The sequence below is a fragment of the Phacochoerus africanus genome, chromosome 2, assembly GCF_016906955.1.
Source record: "Phacochoerus africanus isolate WHEZ1 chromosome 2, ROS_Pafr_v1, whole genome shotgun sequence".
NCBI classification, from domain to species: domain Eukaryota; kingdom Metazoa; phylum Chordata; class Mammalia; order Artiodactyla; family Suidae; genus Phacochoerus; species Phacochoerus africanus.
Window position 1 is genome coordinate 16,397,300 of NC_062545.1, and position 24,150 is coordinate 16,421,449.

Sequence of the window (24,150 nt, forward strand, 5' to 3'; positions counted from 1 at the left end):
GCCTGGGAACCTCCATATGCCGAGGGAGCGGCCCAAGAAATGGCAAAAAGACAAAAAAAAAAATTTTACAGCTGCCCTTGTGGGATATGGAAGTTCCTGGGCCAGGGATTGAATCCGAGCTGCAGCTGTGACCTACATCACAGTTGCAGCCATGCAAGATCCTTTAACCTACTGTACCAGGCTGGGGATCTAACCCATGCCTCTGCAATGACCTGAGCTGCTGCAGTCAGAGTCTTAATCCACTGGGCCACAGTGGGAATTCCTCATTTCTTTCATCCTTTAAAAAAAATTTTTATTACAGTATAGTTTTTTTATAGTGCTGTGTCAATTTCTGCTTTATTTTCTTATTTTTGTGGAATAGGCATACCTCCCACATAGTACATAATCAATAAATGTTGGAATGGATAGATAATATTTAAGTTTTTACTACCGTCATTCTATTTTTTTTTTTTTTTTTTTTAGAGCCACACCTGTGACACATGGAGGTTCCCAGGCTAGGGGTCCAGTTGGAGCTGTAGGCACTGGCTTAACCACAGCCACAGCAACGCCAGATCCCAACCATGTCTGCGACCTACACCACAGCTCATGGCAACGCTGGATCCTTCCCCCACTGAGTGAGGCCAGGAATCGAACCTGAGTCCTCATGGATGCTAGTCAGATTCGTTAACCACTGAGCCACAACAGGAACTCCTGTTACTCTTTTATAGTGCTTTCAGATTCATCATCTGTTTTAAAATTTACGTTAGCATTACTAGTCTGAAGGAGCAAATATTAAAGACTACAACTCAAGAAAACTTTACTGAATTAAAAAAAATTAAAAATGCACAGTTTAGTGAGCACACTGTGTTATCTGAGAATGTTGACCCAGAACAACCATGGCAAATTCTAAGAAAATTACTGGACCTAAGAGAAAGTTCTTTGAGTACCTGAGCAGCAAGAGCAAGTGACTTATAAGAGAAAGAAGATTAGGTTACTATCAGAGGCTTTTTTTTTAAAGGGCCAAACCTGTGGCATATGGAAGTTCCCAGGCTAGGGGTTGAATTGGAGCTGCAGCTACCGGCCTATACCACAGCCACAGCAGTGTCAGATCCGAGCCACATCTGTGACCTATGCTGCAGCTTGCAGCAATGCTAGATCCTTAACCCACTGAGCGAGGCTGGGGATCAAACCTGTGTCCCCATGGGTACTAGTCAGATAGTTTCCGCTGAGCTATGATGGGAACCCCAGTTGTTTAACTTTTTGAATTTCACTTTACTTATCTTTTTTTGTTTTTGTTTTGTTTTTAATTTTTTAAAGTATTGTTGATTTACAATGGTGTGCCAATTTCTGTTGTATAGCAAAGCGACTCAGTCATACATACATATACATTCTTTTTGTATATTATTTTCCATCATGGTTTATCCCAGGAGATGGATATAGTTCCCTGTGCTATGCAGCAGGACCTTATTGTCTACCTATTCTAAATTTAGTAGTTTACATCTGCTAACCCCAAACTCCTAATCCATCCCACTCCTTCTCCCCTCCCCCGTTGGCAACCACAATTCTGTTCTCCATGTCTGTGAACTTGACTCCTCTTTAAAATGGAAACTGCATGGTTGTTTTAAGAATTGGCAATAATGTATATGAAGTGTCAAGAATGGTATTCACACAAAGTAGGGTCAGGTAAATATTTCGGTTATTGGTACTGTTACTGCTAGGAAGACTGGAGATTTGAATTTTGAAATCTATTTAGATTTCTTTTTCTGAGCCTGCAGTTTATAATGTAAACTAAGATATTTAGAGAAATCAGCATTGGGGCTTGGATAAGGTATTTAGAATAGGAATTAAATAAATAAGTTGATTTATATTCTTGTTTATCATTTAGGTGGGAGACCTACCTGATGCAGATATTAAACCTCCCGAAAATGTGCTGTTTGTGTGTAAATTGAATCCAGTGACCACAGATGAAGATCTGGAGATAATATTCTCAAGATTTGGGCCAATAAGAAGGTAATCTCTAGCATTAGTTAAAAATTTAGGAAAACTAGGTATTAGAATTTTTCTAATGACATTTTTTGAGTGTGAACTCCAGGTGAATTTTGTACTGATAAGTTTTACCGCTGCACAGTAGGGAAGAAAATATGTATGTAAATGTGTCTGTATTTGTGTGTAGAAATTGAGTGATTTGGAGTTCCCCTTGTGACTCGTCGGTAACGAACCTGACCGTGAAGACTCAGGTTTTTTTTTTTTTGTCTTTTTTGCCATTTCTTGGGCCACTCCCTCGGCATATGGAGATTCCCAGGCTAGGGGTTGAATCAGAGCTATAGCCGCTGGCCTACGCCAGAGCCATAGCAACTCAGGATCCGAGCCACGTCTGCAACCTACACCATAGCCCACAGCAACGCCAGATCCTTAACCCACTGAGTGAGGCCAGAGATCAAACCTGTATCCTCATGGATCCTAGTCAGGTTCTTTACTGCTGAGCCATTATGGGAACTCCTAGTTTTTATTTTTAAATTGTAGACATCATATACTGACCTCCTGCTAAGGAAGATGAGGACTTACCTCTATTTCTGTCCTATCTTCTTCATTCTCCCTGCCTACTCCTTTGTTTTTGTTTTTGGTTTTATTGGCCCTGCCTTCAGCATACAGAAGTTTCCAGACCAGAGTTCGAATTTGAGCTGCAGCTGTGACCTATGCCACAGCTGCAGCAAAGCTGGATCCTTAACCCACTGCACCATGCAGGGGATCAAACCTGCGCTCAGCAGTGATCTGAGCAGAGACCAGAGATCCTTAACCTCTGTGCCACAGTGAGAACTCCTTATTTCAGGTTTTTAAAATGAGACTTAAGATACATGAGGAAAAAGGATTAAGCCAGCTCCTTTAAATTCCACCTTATTGGCCCTTTCAGTTGGTTATTAAGAGGGATTAGTTCTGTATAATAGCTATACTTAATGAGATTAAGTTTGAGCTTGGTTTAAAATTCAAAAACTCCAAATCATAAGTTTACTAAGGCATTCCAGTCGTGACACAGTGATTAACAACCCGAACCTGACTAGTATCCATGAGGACGCGGGTTCAATCCCTGGCCTTGCTCAGTGGATTAAGGATCCAGTGTTGCTGTGAACTGTGGGGTAGGTTACAGACTCTGCTCAGATCTGGCGTTGCTGTGGCTGTGGTGTTGGCCAGCGGCTGTAGCTCCAATTCAGTCCCTAGCCTGGGAAACTCCATATGCCATGGCTGCCACCTTAAAAAGACAAAAGACAAAAAAGTAAATTTATTAAACACGCATATATATATGTATGTGCATATATTATTCCACAGTTACAGTAGTCTATAACTCATCCGTATTTGAACTTGAAATCAATTATAATTTAAAGAATTTTTAGAAGTAATTTCCTTTTGCCAAAGGAAAATTAAATATTTTAATCTTATTCTTTCTTTATTGTTTGGCAATTTATGCTTGTAGACCTAGATAGGGCATTTATAGTAGAATCTAGAAAATTTGTCTACTAGACTGGTGAGATATTTAAAAGAAAATAATTATTATTGAAATTTGGAGAAATAGAATTCTATGAATTTAATAACTGGGTTATTTTGGTTTTTATTTTTGAAAATGCTTTTTATTTTCAGTCACTTTTTTATAAATTTTCTTTCAGTTGTGAAGTTATTCGGGATTGGAAGACTGGAGAATCCCTGTGTTACGCGTTTATTGAATTTGAAAAAGTAGGTCATAAGTATGAATATGTTGAGTTTGTATGTATTTTGTTCTTCTGTGGTATTAAAGTGTGAAAATATATAGAACTTTCTCTAGTCTCTAAGATTAGAAAATTAGTTTGCCCTCTCAGCACCCGAGAAAAATAACTTTATTATATTCAAATAGGGGATAAATTTACTGTTAATGTTAACGTATGTACCTTTACTTCGGGTTCAGTTTCAACCTACCTGAATGTATCTTTAAAATTTTAAAGTTTTAGGTAAAGTCTTTAACATTCTGTAAATTAAGTTTTTTTTGTTTGTTTTTTTGTTTTGTTTTTTTTTTTGCCATTTCTAGGGCCGCTCCCTCGGCATATGGAGGTTCCCAGGCTAGGGGTCGAATCGGAGCTGTAGCCACTGGCCTACGCCAGAGCCACAGCAACGCGGGATCCGAGCCGCGTCTGCAATCTACACCACAGCTCACGGCAGCGCCGGATCGTTAACCCCCTGAGCAAGGGCAGGGACCGAACCCACAACCTCATGGTTCCTAGTCGGATTCGTTAACCACTACGCCACGACGGGAACTCCTGTAAATAAAGTTTTAGTGCTCTTTAGGTAGCTGTATAATTGAGTAATAGAGAAAGAACCATACTGGGTGTTAAGATCTAAATATTAATCTTAGCTCTGTTGCTGACCTACTAGTCTATGACATTTGGCAGTTTATTTAGAATTCTTCTTTCTAGGCATTATCTTCCTTATAAATAAAACTTGAATATTGGATTAGATGGTACGTTCTAGATCTATGATAGTATTTATGGCTTATGTTATGAAAATAACTTTCTTTAAACAAGCATTATGCTATTTGACCTGCATTTAATCCTCACAACTCTGTAAGAAAGGTACTGTCCTCCTTTTCCAAATAAGTAAACTGAGACACACAGTGGAAGTGTGACTTATTTAAAATCATGCCCCTGATAGACGTCATAGCCTTTGGTCCTGATGTTTTATTTTTAAAGAAATAGTTAATAACTCAATTGATACTTTATGTAACAAATATTAATTACTATCTGTGTATATAAAATTGTTCCGATTTAAAAATATTGCTAATACTCAAATTTAGTGTAATTCTTTCAGAAAACATCAAATTTAAATGTAACATATAGTGATTAGGAACATTCATATCAACTCTATTTCTTCTCTGCACTTGTCTTCATCTGATAAATACAGAGGTTGTATATGCCCTTAGGATTTGAGCTTAGATACATCTGACTCTGTCTCAATGCTTTTAGCCTTTATATTAGGCTATACTGTTTCTTTATGCAGCTGATGTGTGTCCAATAATAGCTCTTTCTCAGTTATAGTTATTCCAAAGCATTTTTCGAACAGCTTCTATATTTCAGGCACTGCAGTAGGTCCTAGGAGTACAGGATGACTAATGGAGGATTGAGGAAGAGAGACACCTAACAAATTGTAGCTAGACACTATGCCAGGTATACTAGAAATAATGTTTATAAGGTACATTGGGATCAGCAAAAAGGGGATCTCTACCTCTGGTTTGCTATGAATACTTTGTTGACTTGACAGTGTCATTCCATCATTGATTATATTGTTTATTTGCTTACGAACAATAGATTATATTGTTTATTTGCTTACGAACAATTTTGTTTTGTTTATGGAAAATAGAATAATGGCTGCCTATGTTTCTCGTTCTTCTACAGATAAACCATTTTCCATGAATCCTTAGTTCAGGTCAACTTTGGAGCATAGGGTGGTGCCAGAATCTATGAATTCTTTATCATGCTTCAACATTTCAGTTTTAGAAGGATCTTGCTAGATCTCTTTTCTTGCAAATCAAGTTAGCTGCGTTATTCTGCTTCATAAGTCTCATGAGTGGTAGCCTCTCTGTAAGTGTTCATCACTGAGTCTTTATTTTTTTGCATGTTAGGCAAGTTCTTTATGCTTTGGATAATCTGATCAAAAACTGTTTTAAAACTGAAGAATAAAATACATACAGAGGCGTTCTCTTGTGGCACAGCAGGTTAAGGATCGTGAATTGTCACTGTAGCAGCTCAGGTTGCTGCTGTGGTGTGGGTTTGATCCCTGGCCCAGAAACTTCCATGGGGTATGGGTGTGGCCAGGAAGGAAAAAAAAAATACACACACACATATACAGAGAAAATACACAGCTCAAGAGTGAACAGCTTGATGAATTGTCACAATTAATATGCCCATGTAAATCACCACCCAGGTCAAGAAATAAAACATTAGCAGGAAAAAATTGTCAGAATCCCAGAGGCCCTCCTTGTGTCCCCTTCTAAAAACTTCCCCATTGCTGTTACTTCTGATGTCATAGATTTATTTTGTCCAATTTTAAACTTGATGTCAGTATAAACCCATTGTGTTTTTGTGTGAGCTTCATTTGTTTGGTGTTACATTTGTAAGATTTGTGTATGTAGCTTTTAACCTTTTGTTAATTTTCAGTGATGGATGATATTTCATTGTGTATATAAAATTAAATAGATTTCCATTCTGCTGTTAATGGTCATTTGGGTCCTTTCCAGTTTTGGCTTGTGCTACTATACTTTCTGTCATGTCTTTCAGTGTACAAATGTATGCATTTTTTGGGGCTATATATCCAGGAGTGAATTGCTTGGTCACTGGGTAGGAAAAGCTTTAGGAGAGAATTTCAATCAGATTTCCAAAGTGGTTACACTAATTTTCATTTTCATTAGCAGTGTATGGGAGTCCCTGTTATTCTATGTCTTTACCAACTCTTGGTATGGTCTGTCTTTTAAATTTTATCCATTCTGTTGGTTGTGCAGTGGTATCATATTGTGGTTTTATTTTGCATTTTCCTGATCGAGCTCCTTTTCATATATTTATTGCCACTTAAGTGTTTTTTTTTTTTCTTTTTTGGCCACATCCATGGCACATGGAAGTTCCTGGGCCAAGGATCAAACTCATGCCACAGCAGTGACCCAAGCTATTGCAGTGACAATGCTAGATCCTTAATCCGATACCCCATAAGAGAACTCCTTAAATGTTCTTTAAGGAGTCTGTTTCTGAATGCTATACTTTTGCCCTGGTCTCTTTGTCTATCCTTGCACCACTTGTCAAAATTGTGTGAATTACTACATTTTTTTTCCTTCATTTTAGGGCCCCACCTGTGGCATATGAAAGTTCTCAGGCTAGAGGTTAAATCAGAGCTGCACCCCCCAGGCTACGCCACAGCCATGGCAGCGTGGGATCCAAGCGACATCTGTGACCTACACCACAGCTCGTGGCAGTGCTGGATCCTTAACCCACTGAGCAAGGCCAAGGATCAAACCCACATCCTCAGGGATACTAGTCGAGTTCATAACCTGTTGAGCCACAATGGGAACTCCCACTACAGAGTTTTAAAATGTCTTTTAAATGTCTTGTTATCTGCTGTGTGAGTCCGGCTTTGTTCTTCTTGAGGATTGTCTTGGATATTTTTGTCCTTTGCATTTCTTTCTTTCTTTCCTTTTTTTTAAGTGCCCACTATTTATTTTTTTGTTTTTTTTGTCTTTTGTCTGTTTAGGGCCACATCCACAGCATATGGAGGTTTCCAGGCTAGGGGTTGAATCAAAGCTGCAGCCACCAGCCTATGCCAAAGCCACAGCAATGCAGGATCTGAGCCACATCTGCGACCTATACCACAGCTCATGGCAGTGCCAGATCCTTAACCCACTGAGCAAGGCCAGGGATTGAATCTGCATCCTCATGGATACTAGTTGGGTTCGTTAACCACTGAGCCACAGTGGGAGCTCCTTTGCATGCATTTCCATATGTTTTTTTAATCTAGGCTTTTAAAAACTAAAATATAGTTGATTTACAATGTTGTGTTTAAACTAAATTTTGAAGTGTTTCCTTAACTATCATTTAGGTACAAGTAAATTATTATATTTGCAAATATTATCCTCTTAAAAAAAGTATCTGAGAACTTTCTCTTGGGGAAATGGCACAGTGATGGAATTACGCCTGCCTCAAGGTAATCAGTCAGCTTCATCAAATGTGCCTTGATTGCCTGCCATGTGCCAGACGATGTTCTAAATGATGTAGATTCCAAGATGTTAAAGCTTTGTCTCTTGGCGTTTATAATCCATTTAATTATTGACATACATCGTAAATAACTATGATTATAACTAGTTCTTTTTATCTGCTTCTCTTTGAATTGTTTCTAGTTCAGGTGTGAGCAGATCAAAAAATAAGTTTCCAGGAATCTAGGAGAAAACTGACCAGTGCTGGGGTGAAATGTCATTTCTAGTCTTCATATTGTCGGAAATGGAGATGCAGGGTTTGTGACGCTAGTGACAGAAGAATTCTTACGTGACACAGACTTTGGTTATCATGGGCCCACAATCTGTTATCCAATAAGTACTAAGTACAGAGTATTCAAACTTTAATTTTAGTAACAAGAAACTTTTTGTGATTTCAGTATTTGTTCTTGCTGCAGAAGTCTTTTCTGTAAAGATTTATGCGTGAGTTTTTATAATTACTGTCAGGAAGAAGATTGTGAGAAAGCATTCTTCAAAATGGACAATGTGCTTATAGATGACAGAAGAATACATGTGGACTTTAGCCAGTCTGTTGCAAAGGTTAAATGGAAAGGAAAAGGTATGTTGGTTCAACTTTCTTTGTTTCTGTTCTGCTTTACATTCTGTGTGTGTGTGTGTGTGTGTGTGTGTGTGTGTGTGTGTATCTTCTTTCACAGTGCTGTTAACTAGAAATGTTCAGTGATATAACTCCTAACGTTTGATTTTATGTAGTTGCCACCTAGCATCTAAGATAGAGGGGGGCATTGTGAGTGTGTATATGTGTATTTTAAACTGATGATGAATATATTTTCTTTTGATTGCTTTTTTTTTTTTTTTGTCTTTTGAGGGCTGCACCTGCGGGCATATGGAGGTTCCCAGGCTATGGGTCCAGTCAGAGCTGTAGCCACCGGCCTACACCACAGCCACAGCAATGCCAGATCCCAGCTGCGTCTGCGGCCTACACCACTGCTCAGGGCAATGCCAGATCCTTAACCCATTGAGCGAGGCCAGGGATCGAACCAGCAACCTCACGGTTCCTTGTTGGATTCATTTCTGCTGTGGCAAGACGGGAACTCCATGTTTTATTTTTTTGGCTGTGCCTGAAACATGCAGAAATTCTAGGCCAGGGATCAAACCCATGCCACAGCTGTAACCAGAGCCACAGCAGTGACAATGCCAGATCCTTAACCCTCTGAAACACCAAGGAGCAACAGCAGTTAATTCTTTCTAGTGACCACTCAGGTTCTGTTGAATTATGTATTATAATTTATTGAACCAGTCCTATTAGTGGATAGTCAAGTTTCTAATCTTTTATTCTTCTGTGTACTATGTCCTATTCCTATACATATGCAAGTTCCTACATATGCAGACATGTGTCAGATAAATTCCTGCTGATAGTGGCATACCAAATATAAGGTTGAATCTGTAGTATGTTGAAATAATATGAGTTTTTTGCTTGGTAATGCAGTGTGTTTAAAAGGTTTCACTTTGGCAGTTATTCACCATGTAATGCTAAATTTTACTATGAATTCTAGGATTACTTTCTTTTTCTATAACACTCTTATTTCTCATGATTTTTATAAACTCTCCTCCCCCCCAAGTAATAATTGCAGCTATGTGATCAAAAGAATCAAATAAGTACATTCAGAAACTGTAGATGAACTGCTGGCCTAGTGCAATATAGTTCCGGTCCTATAGTATTATAAGAAAGCTCCTCTATGGGGTTTTTTTCCCCCAGAGAGCTAGTTTGGTTTTATTATTTGGGATTTAATTTCTCATTACAGAGAAGGAATTTGAGTCATAATCTTGTGAAATGATTTACTTGGGGTCAGGTTTATTCAGATTTAAATAGGTTCTAAATCTAGTTTTGTTTTATTTGTTTCTCTCTCAATTCTCTTTTCTTCCTAAACCTATCTACTCAATGTAGAAATAATACTGCCTTACTACCTAGTTTCAATGTAGTTTATTTAGAAGATGACTTTTCAGTGAATTTCTTCATGTTTTTTCTAAAATAAAATGTCGCATAGGAGACATGCTTAAGTTTCGCATGTGCTATCATAAGCATGTAATTTGTTGTTAATCTCATTTAATTTTGAGATAATTTTATGTATTATGGATTCACATTTTTAAAATTGAATATATCCTTTGTATTATTTGCAGTGCTAAGTAGTTTCCCCTATAGCCTTATTTAATGATATCAGCAGGTCTGTGAAATGTTGATTTTATTTCCAGTTCGTTAAGTGAAGAGACTGAGTTTCAGAGAAGTGGAGTGTCTTACCTAGGACCTCCCACCAGAGTCGGGATTTGAATCCAGAACTTGGCATTTTATTTGTTTATTTGGCCATGCCCACTGCATGCAGAAGTTCCCAGGCCAGGAATCAAACCTGCCCCACAGCAGTGGCAACACTGGATCCTTAACCTGCTGAGCCACCAGACAACTCCAGGAACTTCTCACTGTAATCCTTCGACTATGTACCATAACTGCTTCATCCATAGTAAGATTTCTAATGGCAAGCACATGGCAAATATTTTTTCAATGATGAAATGATGCTTGTTTGTTAGGTATCAGTATTTTAGCTCTTACAGTTGTCTGTTTCACATTTACATGAACCATTTTCATTTCCAGAGCCTCTAGAATTGCCAAGTAGATTCGTCTTGTCTTTGATGCTTACCCAGCTCCTCTTTATTCCTTGTATTTTCTCTTTTGTTTAAAGACCCTTTCATAGTCGAGGTGTATGGAGGATTCACCATCAGAACACTTGTATACCTCAGGTTTGCTTTACTCGTACGTTCAGTCTGGGACTCTTCTGTGGGAAGTTTTTCACTGGCAGCAGTTCCTCATGTAATTGAGGGTAAGGAAAAGGCAGCGGGTCTAGGACCTAGGTAGGAACTGGATCCTCATCTGTAGGAGAGCAGGTTTGAGAGCAGAGAGGCTGCATGGAATGTTCTCTTCTTTCCTGGGCTGCTACTGTAGGCCAGTTAGGGTGTGACAGTAGGTCCTGTTTTTCTGAAGGAATTATTGATTTCATTTTTGCCACTTGAGAGGAATAAAGTTGGTCTTAAGCAAGAATTTTGAAGCAAAGACAGTTTATCTTTGGTACCCTTGTCAACTCTCCTTGTCACATCTCTTTAGTTAAATTTTATACACGTCCTGCTGTCCCCAGACGGCTTGCTGCTCTGTTGAGATTTGGGACAAAGTGTCTCTCTGTTTGTTTGTTTGTTTTTGGTCTTTTCTAGGGCCGTGCCCGCGGCATATGGAGGTTCCCAGGCTAGGGGTCAAATCGGAGCTGTAGCTGCCGGCCTACGCCATAGCCCACAGCAGTGCCGGATCCTTAACCCACTGAGCGAGGCCAGGGATTGAACTGGCAACCTCATGGTTCCTAGCCAGATTCGTTAACCCACTGAGCCGTGACGGGAACTCCAAAGATGTCTTTTGTCTTTTTTTCATGGCCGCAGTTGCAGCACATGGAGGTTCCCAGGCTAGGGGTAGAATCAGAGCTGTAGCCATCGGCCTACACCACAGCCACAGCAGTGTAGGATCAGAGCCGAGTCTTTGACCCACAACACAGCTCACAGCAATGCTGTATCCTTAACCCACTGAGCGGGGCCAGGGATAGAACCTGAAACCTCATGGTTACTAGTCGGATATGTTAACCACTGAGCCACGATGGAACTCCCAGAATGTCTCTTTTTGACATATTGGAAGTCTTTAAACCCTCCCTTCTTCCAAACTTATAAGCCTCTCAGATCTCAGACACAGGGCCCAAGCCCTCAATTTCCTTTGGGCCTAATGTTCTCAGAGACTTAATGGCTCTACGTAAACCCTGCCTTATTTTCCAGTGATTGTATTTATTGTGTAGTTTAGGATTGGAAGTTTGGTGTTGTAATATTCATATATATCATTAGGGGGCAGCATCTGGCTACCTAGCAAAATGGATATCTGCTTTCAATTAATATAGTGGTAGAGAAAGAATTACTGTGATTCTTTTGTTTTCTTCTCAGCCATTTTATCCCCTGATATATATGCCACTCGTGAAACAGCTCTTATGTATTACACCTCATATAAACTAATTTCGTTCTTGATTAATCAAATGATTTTTCTAAAATTTTCTTACTAAATTTTTTTTTTATTTTTTAAATAAATAGGTGGGAAATACACCAAGAGTGATTTCAAGGAGTATGAAAAAGAACAAGATAAACCATCTAATTTGGTTCTGAAAGATAAAGTAAAGCCTAAACAGGAGTATCCTTCACAAGAACAAGTTGGTCAATATGTATTGACTGTCCACTCTGGAGAGTACAGTGTGATGCCTTTTATGAAAAGTCACAAAGGCTATAGGAGACAAGGTTCCTGAATCCAGATGGTTTGTGAAGAAATCATCTCTTTTTACCATTTTACATAAGTATGCCTTTTCAGTATATTCTCTATTATATGGAGAAAAGGGTTGAAAGAAATTTTTAGCCTTATTCTTTTAACCTCCCTATGCTTAGGTTGAGTATCACTTTCTCTCAGAAGATCTATAATTAAAAGTTGTATTTTCTATGTATAATCTTAATGTTTTAAATCTCTCATAGTCAGAAATTTCTTTATTATGACTAAGCTAAACCCTTTGTGTTAACCCTTCTCTTATGTTGAATTTCTTTGAAGATGGTGAATATGTAGATAAGAAAATCTTGTTGTCTTATGTGATTGGGCTACTTCTTTCTGCATAATACATTGTCAGTCTAGCAACAAATATTTACTGGGCTCTTCTTGTGTACAAGAGTTGACTTTTATAGGATTAAAAAGAAATCCATTGACTTGACCCTTGAGTTTATAGGTTCTTCCAAGTTTTAGGTTGAGACAAGAAGCCATGAAACATACTGTTCATATTATGTCATTTTAACTTATTCATTGATATTCTCATTGTAAATCTATCACTCCACACATGGCAAAGGTTGTTTCTTTTATGATTCTTGCTGGTTAATGGTTTCTTTGTTTTCTAGTTTCTGTTGGTATGTTAGGGATTCTCTTTTCCCAGACTGTGTAGACGTTTCTTTTCCAAGTACTCATCAAGGAAAGATGAATATCAGATTGGCCTGTTAGGTCTATTTTTATTGTATTGAATGTCTACAATGCACAAAGCATTGTAAGGTGTTAGAGCTGGATAAAGTCTGGAGTGTACTGACGTCATCAGCATGAGGGGAGGCTTTCACATGCAGACAAACCAAACAGTAAACTAAGAATGGTCTGAAAAGGTGATCTTTAAAGGGAGTATGACTGAAAAGGGAGACTCATAAAAGGTGTGGATGGAATGCACGTGAGAGTCATTCACCAAATCTCTGCATTGAGGTCACAGCCACTAGTAACTGCAGCAGGAAGAAGGAGTGTGTGGACCGATGGGAGGCAGTTCAGCCGTGGAGTATAAAGCAGAGGAGGCAGCCTCCCCTGGAGAGGGTGTTCAGGCTGAAAAGAAGGAATACCTAGTATTAAAATGCTTTAAATTCAAGATGATAGATGACCAGGTTAACTAAGAGTTAAAGAGGAGCTAGGCATGTTTGAGAATCAGTCTCTAGCCCAGTGCTGTCTAACAGAACTTTCTGCAGTGACGGGAATATAGTGTCTTTTCACTGTCCATGTAGCTGCTAACCACATGTGGTTACCGAGCGTGTGAAATGGACTGAGGAACTGAATTTTAAAATTTTAATCAATTTCAATTTAAACCACTACCCACGGCTAGTATTGAATAGCGCTGCTTTTAACTTTTAGCAGTTGATGGAAAAGACAGGCATGTCCTGGTACAAAGCACTGTTATCTTCTCAAACAATATGGAACCAGAGAAAGGAATTCCTGAATCTGACCCAGCAGGATGATCTGAATGTTCTTGGTAACTGATAGGGTTCGTTTTAGTGCGGCACTTACAATCTCAGGTACAATAATAGAGGCACAGAACGTATGTTTGAATATGTAACATATACGTATTTTTTTTTTCATATACATTATCTCTATGGTGAGGGAAGGGAATTCTGAGAATAATTAAGTACAGATAAGTCAATTAGAGGGATACAGGATGGGGAGTTCCCGTCGCGGTGCAGTGATTAACGAACCTGACTAAGATCCATGAGGATGTGGGTTTGATCCCTGGCCTCGCACAGTGGGCTAAGATCTGGTGTTGCTGTGAGCTGTGGTTTAGGTCTCAGATGCTGCTTGGATCCTGCGTTGCTGTGGCTGTGGAGTAGGCCAGCGACTGTAGCTTCGAATCAACCCCCAGTGTGGGAACTTCCATATGTCACAGGTGTGGCCCTAAAAAGAAAAAAAAAGAAAAGAAAAGAAAAAAAGAAGGCTATGGGATATATTTTATAGGTCTTGAGAGAGAGAAGTTGCATGATAATGGGATTCAGAAATAGAAGAGGGAAGTGTAATTTGTCTGGACTAGACCTTGGGGAAGTATTTGGGGAAAAGAGGTCAGAGAGATCACAAAACTGTCTTCAATTCATAGCATCTTGTAAAGACTTGACATCTCCTGAAAGTCGGGATTGTAGTGGTGAGTAGAAGATAGTGGATGAGCAACAAGGAAGAGGTAGAGTAAGTGTCCTGGTGGTGGTACAGGTAATCAGCCGATACTCATTTGGCATCTGTGTAGCTGTGAAACAGGCCCTGCCCACGTGGACCTTAGGTTTTTTTTTTTTGGAGTTGGGGAAAGAACAGACATTAGATAATCATCATTAATTAAATATGTTTGGCGCGTTGCAAAGAAGTGCATTTGGGGGATATGGGACTCATAACAGAGGTGAGAGATCAGAGGATCCTAAGTAATACTGTGAGAAGTGGCAATAAAGCCACAGCTTGAATGTGGGGGAGAGGATGGCTGAGGTGGGATACTATTTTCTTTAACTGTGCTCCATTATTTAAGAAATACAGTTTATGTCTTGACCAGTACACAATACACACATCATTGAAACAGAAGTGTTTTGAAATAATATTTTTATTGGATGCCATATATTTTCTGTTCAATGTTATTTAGAAATGGTGGCCTTTAGTGACCCGCTAAATGGACTTGGCATCCCATTGATGGATTACGATCAGCAGTTTGAAGCGCTCTGAGGCTCAGAAGCACTTCAGACAGGGAGCAGCGTGTGTAGAGCACAGACAGAGGCTCAGTCATAGGCAAGGACTGCTGAATTTATATCTGAAAAAGGAGACCGTCCAGAAGGTTCTGTGGAAGCATGGCGACATGGTGTAAAGGAGAAGAGATGTTGGAGATACTGGAGTAACAATAGGGATGGGACAGGCTGGTTGGCTGTCATTGGCATCCTGTGAAAAGCCAGAAGGTGCAGGGTTTTCCCTTTGAGTGAGACATCCCTGAGGGAGCACTGAGCTGTGGCTGTGGAAACAGACGTGAGACTGTCGTCCTGAGGGAAGTGTCTGCTTTTACTCGAGTCCCACACGCCAGCCACTTAAAATAGCTCTGCATTTGCGGCTTCCTCCTAAGTTACTCTTGAAAACGGCTGTTCTAGTCCTCATCAGCCTTCCTCAGAATCCATTTTAGAGATTTTTTTTTAGAAGAGGTTGTAATTAATAGTTTTATATTTTCTGTTATTCTAAGACATAATATATTAAATGTATATTTCTGAATTAAAACATTGTTTATACATTGATGTGAAATTTAAAGAAGGTTCACTCATAGTTCTACCACCTAGGCAAATGATACTTGTTATTTTTCCTTGTTCCTTTCAAGCCTTGATCTTTTAGAAAGTTTTGTAATTATAATCACTGTGTGGTATATATGGTTTTTTGCTTCAAGCTTTTTTCTCTTTTAATTTTTTATAAATACCTTTCCAGGTTATTTAACAGCATTCGTTTGTCATTATTTGGGTTTTTTTGCCCTATTTTTTTTTTTAGGGCCCCATGTGAGGCATATGGAAGTTCCCAAGCTAGGAGTCGAATCAGAGCCATAGCTGCCAGCCTACACTACAGCCATAGGACGTGGGATCCGAGCCGAATCTGCGACCTACACCATAGCTCATGGCAACGCCAGGTCCTTAACCCACTGAGTGAGGCCAGGAATTGAATGCACATCCTCATGGATACTAGTCAGATTGGTTTCCGCTGCACCACAATGGGAACTCCCAATTTGTCATTTTTAATAACAACATGATAATACTGTATCATGTTGAAATACTGTAATTGTTAAGTATAATGTTTATTCCTAGGCTGTTTATGGTTCCTGGTTTCTGTTATTAAAAATAATCCTATCACATATGCAGTCAGCCCTCTATATCTGCAGGTTTTGCACCCATGGATTTCTAATTGCAGATTAAAAATATTCAGCAAAAATAATCCCAGAAATTTCCAAAAAGCAAAACCTGAATTTGCTGTACAGGCAGATAAATATTTACCTTGTATTTTCATAGAATTTACCTTGTGTTGGGGTTTATAAGTAACCTAGAGATGATGTGAGGCATAAGGGAGGATGCGCATAGGTTTTATGCAAATACTACACCGTCTTACGTAAAGGACTTGAGCATTTGCAGCTTTTGGTATCCTCAGGGGGGTCCCAGAACCAAGTTCCCATGGATAGTGAGGGACAGCTGTGCCTTTGTTCATTAAACTTGGTGTTATTTTAATGTTTTATAAATTCTTGTTTGAATTTAAACATGATAACTATTGATATGTATTGCTAAATTTTCTCCTGTAGGATGGAATTAATTTACACTCAAAAGAAGAGTCCCATCTTACATAGCTTCTCTGGCATTGGAGTTTGTAATGTCTTCATTTTTTCTACTTAAAAAGGTCCCTCATTTTCTAAATTTTAAGTTTTTTCATTATTGACAAATATATTTCCTTATTTTTTGTTACCTGTACTTTTCCTTTTAGTTTTTTTCTCTATATTTTTTGCTCACTGCCATTTTTTTTTTTGTCTTTTCTAGGGCTGCACCCACGGCATATGAAGGTTCCCAGGCTAGGAGTCTCATCAGAGCTGTAGCCACAGGCCTATGAGCAACGATGTGAGATCCGAGCCGCATCTGCAACCGACACCACAGCTCACAGCAATGCCGGATCCTTAACTCACTGAGTGAGGCCAGGGATCAAACCTGCAACCTCATGGTTCCTAGTCGGATTCGTTAAACACTGAGCCACGACGGGAACTCCTCACTGCCAGTTATTAACTGTTTATATAAGAGAAATGTTCTTTCTGCTTTTCCTGACTTTGTAGTGAAGTAAGATATGAATTAGTTCTGTTTTAGGAATATACTCTATGCTTCTGTGGTGCTTTCTGCTTGAAAAAGTTACCTTTAGCTTGATGGCCTCCTTTACCAGATTCTTACGTTTTGCTCAGTTTTGATGTGTTGCCAGTGTTAGCTCACACATTTGTCCTTAACTAGCTGCTACAGTGCAAAATATGACCTTGTACTAGATGAGCAGGCAGAAGACTCAAAGTCAAGTCACTCCCACACAAGTAAAAAACACAAGAAGAAAACCCGCCACTGCTCTGAAGAAAAAGAAGATGAGGACTACATGCCAATCAGAAATACTAATCAGGTACGTACTGATGTTCAGACTTGGCTGTAGAAAAATAAGTCTTTTGTCCATTTTTAAATTTCGTCTTGATGTAATTTAGGAGATAAGGGTGTAGTCCTGAACAGAGACGGATGTGTTCCTAACTCTGAGATGTGGAGTAGTTTCACTAGGGTAATGAACTTTCAACTTTAAAAATATATGTAACAGGTTACAAAAGATTGTTTCTGAAGTAACTTAATATATAATTCCATGCTGTGAAGCCAGAGTGATTTTCATACCTGTGGACACTGATTTCCATCAAAAACAAGCGTGGTTATGCTAAAAAAGTTCTGATTTATCATATGAATTTATCACCAAGTATTATGTATAGCACTTAAAGCTCTTGAGGTTTTAGGACCTGAAAAACATGCCCCTTCATATATACATTTTATATATGAAATAAAAGCAGCACCAATAATTAACCTGATCATCTCTAAAGCTGTCCTGAACAATATATTTTATAAGACAATGATAATAAAAAGTCCCCTAAAGGAAATTTATTATGGAGAGAAGAAATCATTTCCAGCCTGCAGTTTGGCTCTCTGATAAATGCAAGGGAGATTACAGTACAGCCCCTTGTTTTGATTTATACGATGCGAAGGCATTTGAACCGTGCTCTGCTAGATGGGGAGGCTTTCAGTTGGCAGAGCGGACCCGGGATGGTGAGAATGTCACGCAAAGACACAGGTGGAGGGATGTGGTGTGGCTGGCAAAGGAAAGGATTTGTTGTCAGAAAAGCTAGGTGTAGATTTCTACATTGCTGGTCATTGGTGTGCCCTCATCAAGTTAATTAACTTTCTTGAGCCATAGTTTCCTCCTCTGTGAAATATTTGTCTCCCAGGCATGTTGTTAAGATTAAGTGGGAAAAAAAAAGTGTGTGGCAAACATTTTCTACTCTGGCTGTTATTACTACTTTTACTGTTACAGTCAAGTTACTATGTTCTGAATCACTTGGGATAATTTCTCTCTGTGGTCAGGCCACTAATTGCCCCCATATTTCAATTAACCTAATTCTTTTTGATGTTTAAGGATTGCTTAAATTTTTTTTTCTTTTGCTTTGTCGTTTTAAAAATTGTAGAGCTGCAAAGTAGAGTCTACAGAATGGTACCTGGAGTGAACCCACCTTCCCTCCCTGTCCGTGCCCCCTCTGCCTCTTTCCCCACTGTGTGTATTTTGTGGTTTATTCTTCATTTCAAAAAAATTTCATCAAATGCATTTTTGTATATATTCTTAGCTCCCTATTTTTAGACTACATATCTTCTTACTCATTGCATCATCCAGCAGAGATGTAATCTCTCTTCTTTCCATAGCCTTCTGCTGTTGACAGGTTCCCGTGTTCATGCCCTGCCCTCTGTGTTTTAAGTTACACCCTTGTCAGTCCTTCAGGTAATCCTCAAGTGAAGCTGTAATAGTAACTCTTTCGTGTGGGAGGTGGATACTATTATCTCCATTGACAAAAGTAAAAAATCTAAAGAGGTTAAGCTACTAGCTGGTGGCTTGATAGGCGAAGTAATGGAGCCAGAGTTTAAATTTGGACTTGTACCCCTAACTATTCTACTGCTGCTCTTCCTGCCTGGAATATATCCCTGTCAGCAGTTTTCTTTCCTAAATCCAGTTGTTAATTCTAACATAATTTGTCCCATAGTATAATATTCCAGTGTGATCTAATAGGAACATCTCCCTTTTAATTTTTTTTTTTTTTTTGGCCACACCCGTGGCGTGCAGAAGTTCCCAGGCCAGGGATCGAACCTGAGCCACAGCAGTGACAATGCTGGATCCTTAACTGCTAGCCCACCAGGGAACTCCATCCTTCTTAATTTTTATATTCTATTAATTTAGCCACAGATCACCCCAATCTTTTTAGCTAGATCACATTTCTATGAACATTTAGTATGTTTTCCACTAAAATTCCTTAATCTACCTCCCCCCATGTTGCTTTTAGCTACAGCTCCTCGTCCTGCACTTGTACATGGAATCCTCAATGAATTTAGGCCTGACATACACATTGGTATGTTTGAGATAGGCAGAGGTCTTAAAAAAAAAAAATTCAAAGACTGGCTGCATTTTAAGTCTAGGGTTCCCACCCTTGCACTGCTGCTTTTTTGTGAATCCTTCTTATCTTGCTGTTCAGTTACTTCAGACTTTGCAGTAGCAAGTGTCCCTCTTTTTTGGCAACAACCTCCTAACTTTATCTCTCCCCCCAAAGTGTATTAGAGCAGTGGTTTTTTTGATTTTATACATTGATTTAATAATCTCTTATTTCTGATAAAATAGCATCCATATTTAAGATTTCAGTGGGCCCCAATTTTTTTCTATTCTTCTGCTTTTTATTCTTCTGGTTTTAATCTCAGAAATATAATCATTAAAGGGAATTTTCAGTGCTGGGTAATTTTCAAGGATACCTCAGATTTTCCTGTTTGCTGGTGTTTTGCTTGGTGAGCGTAGTTTCCTAAGAATGTTTTAACTTATTTCTTTAAGTGCTTTGTTTTTTTTATTGTATGTCAGCCTTACTGTTCAATTCGAAATCTCTTATTAATTTTTCCACCTCACGTCTTAATTCCAGAGGTGGTTACTGTGTTGAGGGTTTGAGTTTTACTGGGGTTACAGGAAATGAGTACTCAGCTGTGGGTTGCCTGGCTGCCAAGTGTTCAGACTGCTTGTCTGTTCTCTATGATTTTCATAGGTATTCGGTATTCTTAACATTTGGGACTCTGCTTTTGCTTTATTGCAGTCATTTACTAATATTTTAGTGATTTTGATGTAACTAAATCTGTGTCTCCCAGAGACCTCAGCAAGGATAGCTTTTGGCGATTTTTTAATTTTTTGACTGCTATACACGAAATCATTGGCTCAATTAAGTTGATTGCTTTAAATCGGCCATTTTATGTTTTTTTTTCCTATTTCTTTTTCTTTTTTTAGCTGCATGCTTGTTTAATCATCTTGTCTTATGTCTTAAATGTATATAAAATGATAGAATTTTTAAAAGTCCATACTGGAAAGGACTTAGAGCTCATCTAATTCATTTCCTCACCTTAGATATAAAAAAAAATCCTGACCCTGTAGGCCCTTGGGCCTTGTAGTTTAGTGGAAGAGTTAGAATTTGAACGTTTATTTAGATTCAGTCAAATGTGGTGTTACTTTTTTGATTATCCTATACCATCTCCTTTTTAATTTTTTATGTAAAGTTGCCAGTTCATTTAAGTAAATTAAAGTTACCAGTCAATTAAATAATTACCTCCAACCTGCGTGGATCTCCTGAGTCTGTTTCCTTATGCCTAGAGTAAGGATGATATTGTACTCTAAGCACTTCACACTGAGCAAGCGCACGCTTAGAAGATCTGCTCTGATTGGACTTCTTCCAGCTGCCTCACCTTCTTTCTTGCATGCAGACAGTGTTTATTTTCCCTAGCTTTTCAGTTGTCCTTTTACTCCCCGAATCTTCTTGCAACCAATCCAAGCCCTAACCCACACATCTCAAGTCTGTTATAACTTCTCTGTGAAACCTTCCCTGATAAATGTAACCTCAAGAGTATTTCTTGCTTGACCCATCTCTTAAGTGGCAGAGACCATTTGAACCTAAAGCTGCCCAATCTCAGAGCTTGTGTAGCTTTGAAAACTGTGCCAAGTAGAAGAGGTTTTTAGATTTCAGTCCATTGCAGATTTTCAGCTTCCTCAATTTTTTTGAAGAATTAAGTACTACATAATTCACCCCCCCTCCCCATTGTAAACACTCCAGGCATTTAAATGCCTATTGATATAGTAAGGTGCTGAAGAGTTTATAGGATTATACATCAGCTAAAACAGTCTCTCCATTTAAAAAGTTTACTGTAAAACTTTTTTAAAAAGTTTACTGTAAAAAGTAAACAGTCTCTCCATTTAAAAAGTACAAAAATAAGTACTAGGTATACAGTCAGAATAGTACATAGATATTTACATTTTATATGTTACAGGAAAGCACAAAAAATTCTTTTAATTAGGGATGTCACATTTTGCTCCAAAAGAGTTGGTAAAAAGTTACTTGGAAATAACTACTCATTTTTCTACCTCTGGGACTCTTGTAGAATGACAAGAACTATTGGTATTGTGTGGGAAATCATGAATCAGTTAATCATGAGATATTCCACCAACACTGTGATTATAGCAACCATGTTAAATGTGTTCTCACATCCTGCAGTGTCTATGGATGTGAGATAGTGTATGGTATCTAGACAGCACACACGATAATTTGAATCATTTGCTTGAGACCCAGTCCTTAACCATGGATATCCATCACTTGTATTTTAAACCTTGACATTCATATCCGCTATAGTAATATTTAAGGGGATAGAGTTGGGACCCTTAGGAGTTTAATCCTTAGAATTCTGCCTTTCCTTTGAGAAATCTTTTAAGAAAGTTGAACTTTATGAACTGTTCTTGAAGGAGCATTGGCTCTGTTCTCTTTCGATTTTAGCCACTTGCTGAGATACTCATTTTAATTGGGGTATTTAAGACACAAGCAGTGATAGAATTGTTGTGTTGTAACTAGTCCTATTCTATATGGAAAAGTTACTACTGCTACTTAATTATTAAGAGTAGAACTAAATGGGAGGTCCCATCGTGGCGCAGTGGTTAACGAATCCGACTAGGAACCATGAGGTTGCGGGTTCGATCCCTGGCCTCCATCAGTGGGTTGACGATCCGGAGTTGCCGTGAGCTGCGGTGTAGGTTGCAGACGCGGCTCAGATCCCGCGTTGCTGTGGCTCTGGCGTAGGCCGGGGGCTAGAGCTCTGTTTCGAACCCTAGCCTGGGAACCTCCATATGCTGCTAGAGCGGCCCAAAGAAATAGCAAAAAGACACACACACACACAAAAAAATCCTTGGTAATTCGATAGAGATTGCATTGAATCTGTAGATTGCCTTAGGTAGTATGGTCATTTTGATAATATTGACTTTTCCAATCTAAGAGCATGGTATGTCTTTCCATCTATTTGTGTCCTCTTTGATTTCTTTCATCAGTGTCTTACAGTTTTCAGAGTACAGGTCTTTTGTCTCTTTAGGTAGGTTTAATCCTAGGTATTTTATTCTTTTGGATGCAATGGTAAACGGGATTGCATCCCTAATTCCTCTTTCTGATCTTTCATTGTTAGTATGTAGAAGTGCTGTGAGTTTCTCTGTATTAATTTTGTATGCTGTGGCTTTGCCAAATTCATGGATGAGCTCTAACAGTCTTCTGGTAACGTCTCTAGGATTCTCTAGGTATAGTATCATGTCATCTGCAAATAGTGATAGTTTTACTTCTTCCTTTCCAATTTGGATTCCTTTTATCTCTTTTACTTCTCTGATTGCTGTGACTAGGACTTCCAAAACTATGTTGAAGGGTCATGATGAGAGCGGACATCCTTGTCTTGTTCCTGATCTCAGTGGGAATTCTTTCAGCTTTTCACCATTGAGAATGATGTTAGCTGTGGGTTTGACACATATGGCCTTTGTTATGTTGAGGTAGGTTCCCTCTATGCCCACTTTCTGAAGGGATTTTATCAGAAATGGGTGTTGGATTTTTTCAAAGGCTTTTTCTGTGTCTATTGAGAGGACCATGTGGTTTTTATTCTTCAGTTTGTTAATGTGGTGTATCACACGGATTGATTTGTGGATATTGAAGAACCCCTACATCCTTGGGATAAATCCGACTTGATCATGATGTACAGTCCTTTTAATGTATTATTGGATGCGGTTTACTAAGTACTTTGTTAAGGATTTTTGCATTGATGTTCATCAGTGAAATTGGCCTGTAGTTTTCTTTTTTTTGTGGTATCCTTGTCTGGTTTTGGTATCAGGGTAATGGTGGCCTCGTAGAATGAGTTGGGGAGTGTTCCTTCCTCTGCAATCTTTTGGAATAGTTTCATAAGGATAGGTATTAGCTCTTCTCTAAATGTTTGATAGAATTCACCTGTGAAGCCATCTGGTCCTGGACTTTTGTTTGTTGGGAATTTTTTAATCACACTTTCAATTTCAGTTCTTGTGATTGGTCCATTCATCTTTTCTATTTTGTCTTGGTTTAGTTTGGTAAGATTGTACTTTTCTAAGAATTTGTCCATTTCTTCTAGGTTTTCCATTTTATTGTTGTATAGTTGCATATAGTAGTCTCTTATGGTCCTTTGTATTTCTGTGATGTCCGTTGTTACTTCTCCTTTTTCATTTCTAATTTTATTGATTTGAGTCCTCTCTTTTTTTCTTGAGAAGTCTGGCTAAGAGTTTATCAATTTTGTTGATCTTTTCAAGGAACCAGCTTTTCGTTTCATTGATCTTTCTATGGTTTTCTTCATTTCTATTTCATTGATTTCTGCCCTGATCTCTATCAGTTCTTTCCTTCTAACTTTAGGTCTTGTCTGTTCTCTCTCGAGCTGCTTTAGATGTAAACTTACATTGTTTATTTGAGCTTTTTCTTGTTTCCTGGGGTGGGCTTGTATTGCTATAAACTTTCGTCTTAGAACAGCTTTTGCTGCATCCCATAGGTTTTGGAGTGTCGTATCTTTGTTGTCCTTTGCTTCTAGGTATTTTTTAGTTTCCTCTTTGGTTTCTTCAGTTATCCACTGGTTGTTTAGTAGCATGTTGTTTAGTCTCCACGAATTGGTGTTTTTTGCAGTTTTTTTCCTTGTTGTTGATTTCCAGTCATATAGGGCTGTGGTTGGAAAAGATGCTTGATATGATTTCAGTTTTCTTAAAGTTACTGAGGTTTGATTTGTAGCCCAGGATGTAATCAATCTTAGAGAATGTTCCATGTGCACATGAGCAGAATGTGTATTCTGTTGCTTTTGGATAGAATGTCCTATAAATATCTATTAGGTCCATCTGGTCTAATACTTCATTCAGGGCCTGTGTTTCCATACTGATTTTCTGT

General features: G+C 38.6%; 1 protein-coding gene across 1 annotated transcript in view; it reads left to right on the forward strand.

Annotated features, from left to right (window-relative positions):
- Positions 1-24,150, forward strand: part of PPIL4 (peptidylprolyl isomerase like 4) — a 43,996-nt gene that overhangs the window by 15,323 nt on the left and 4,523 nt on the right. The window contains 5 exon segments of the mRNA XM_047769121.1: positions 1,865-1,989; positions 3,639-3,705; positions 8,201-8,312; positions 11,879-11,975; positions 17,108-17,255. Of these exon segments, the coding sequence (XP_047625077.1) occupies positions 1,865-1,989; positions 3,639-3,705; positions 8,201-8,312; positions 11,879-11,975; positions 17,108-17,255 (549 nt within the window).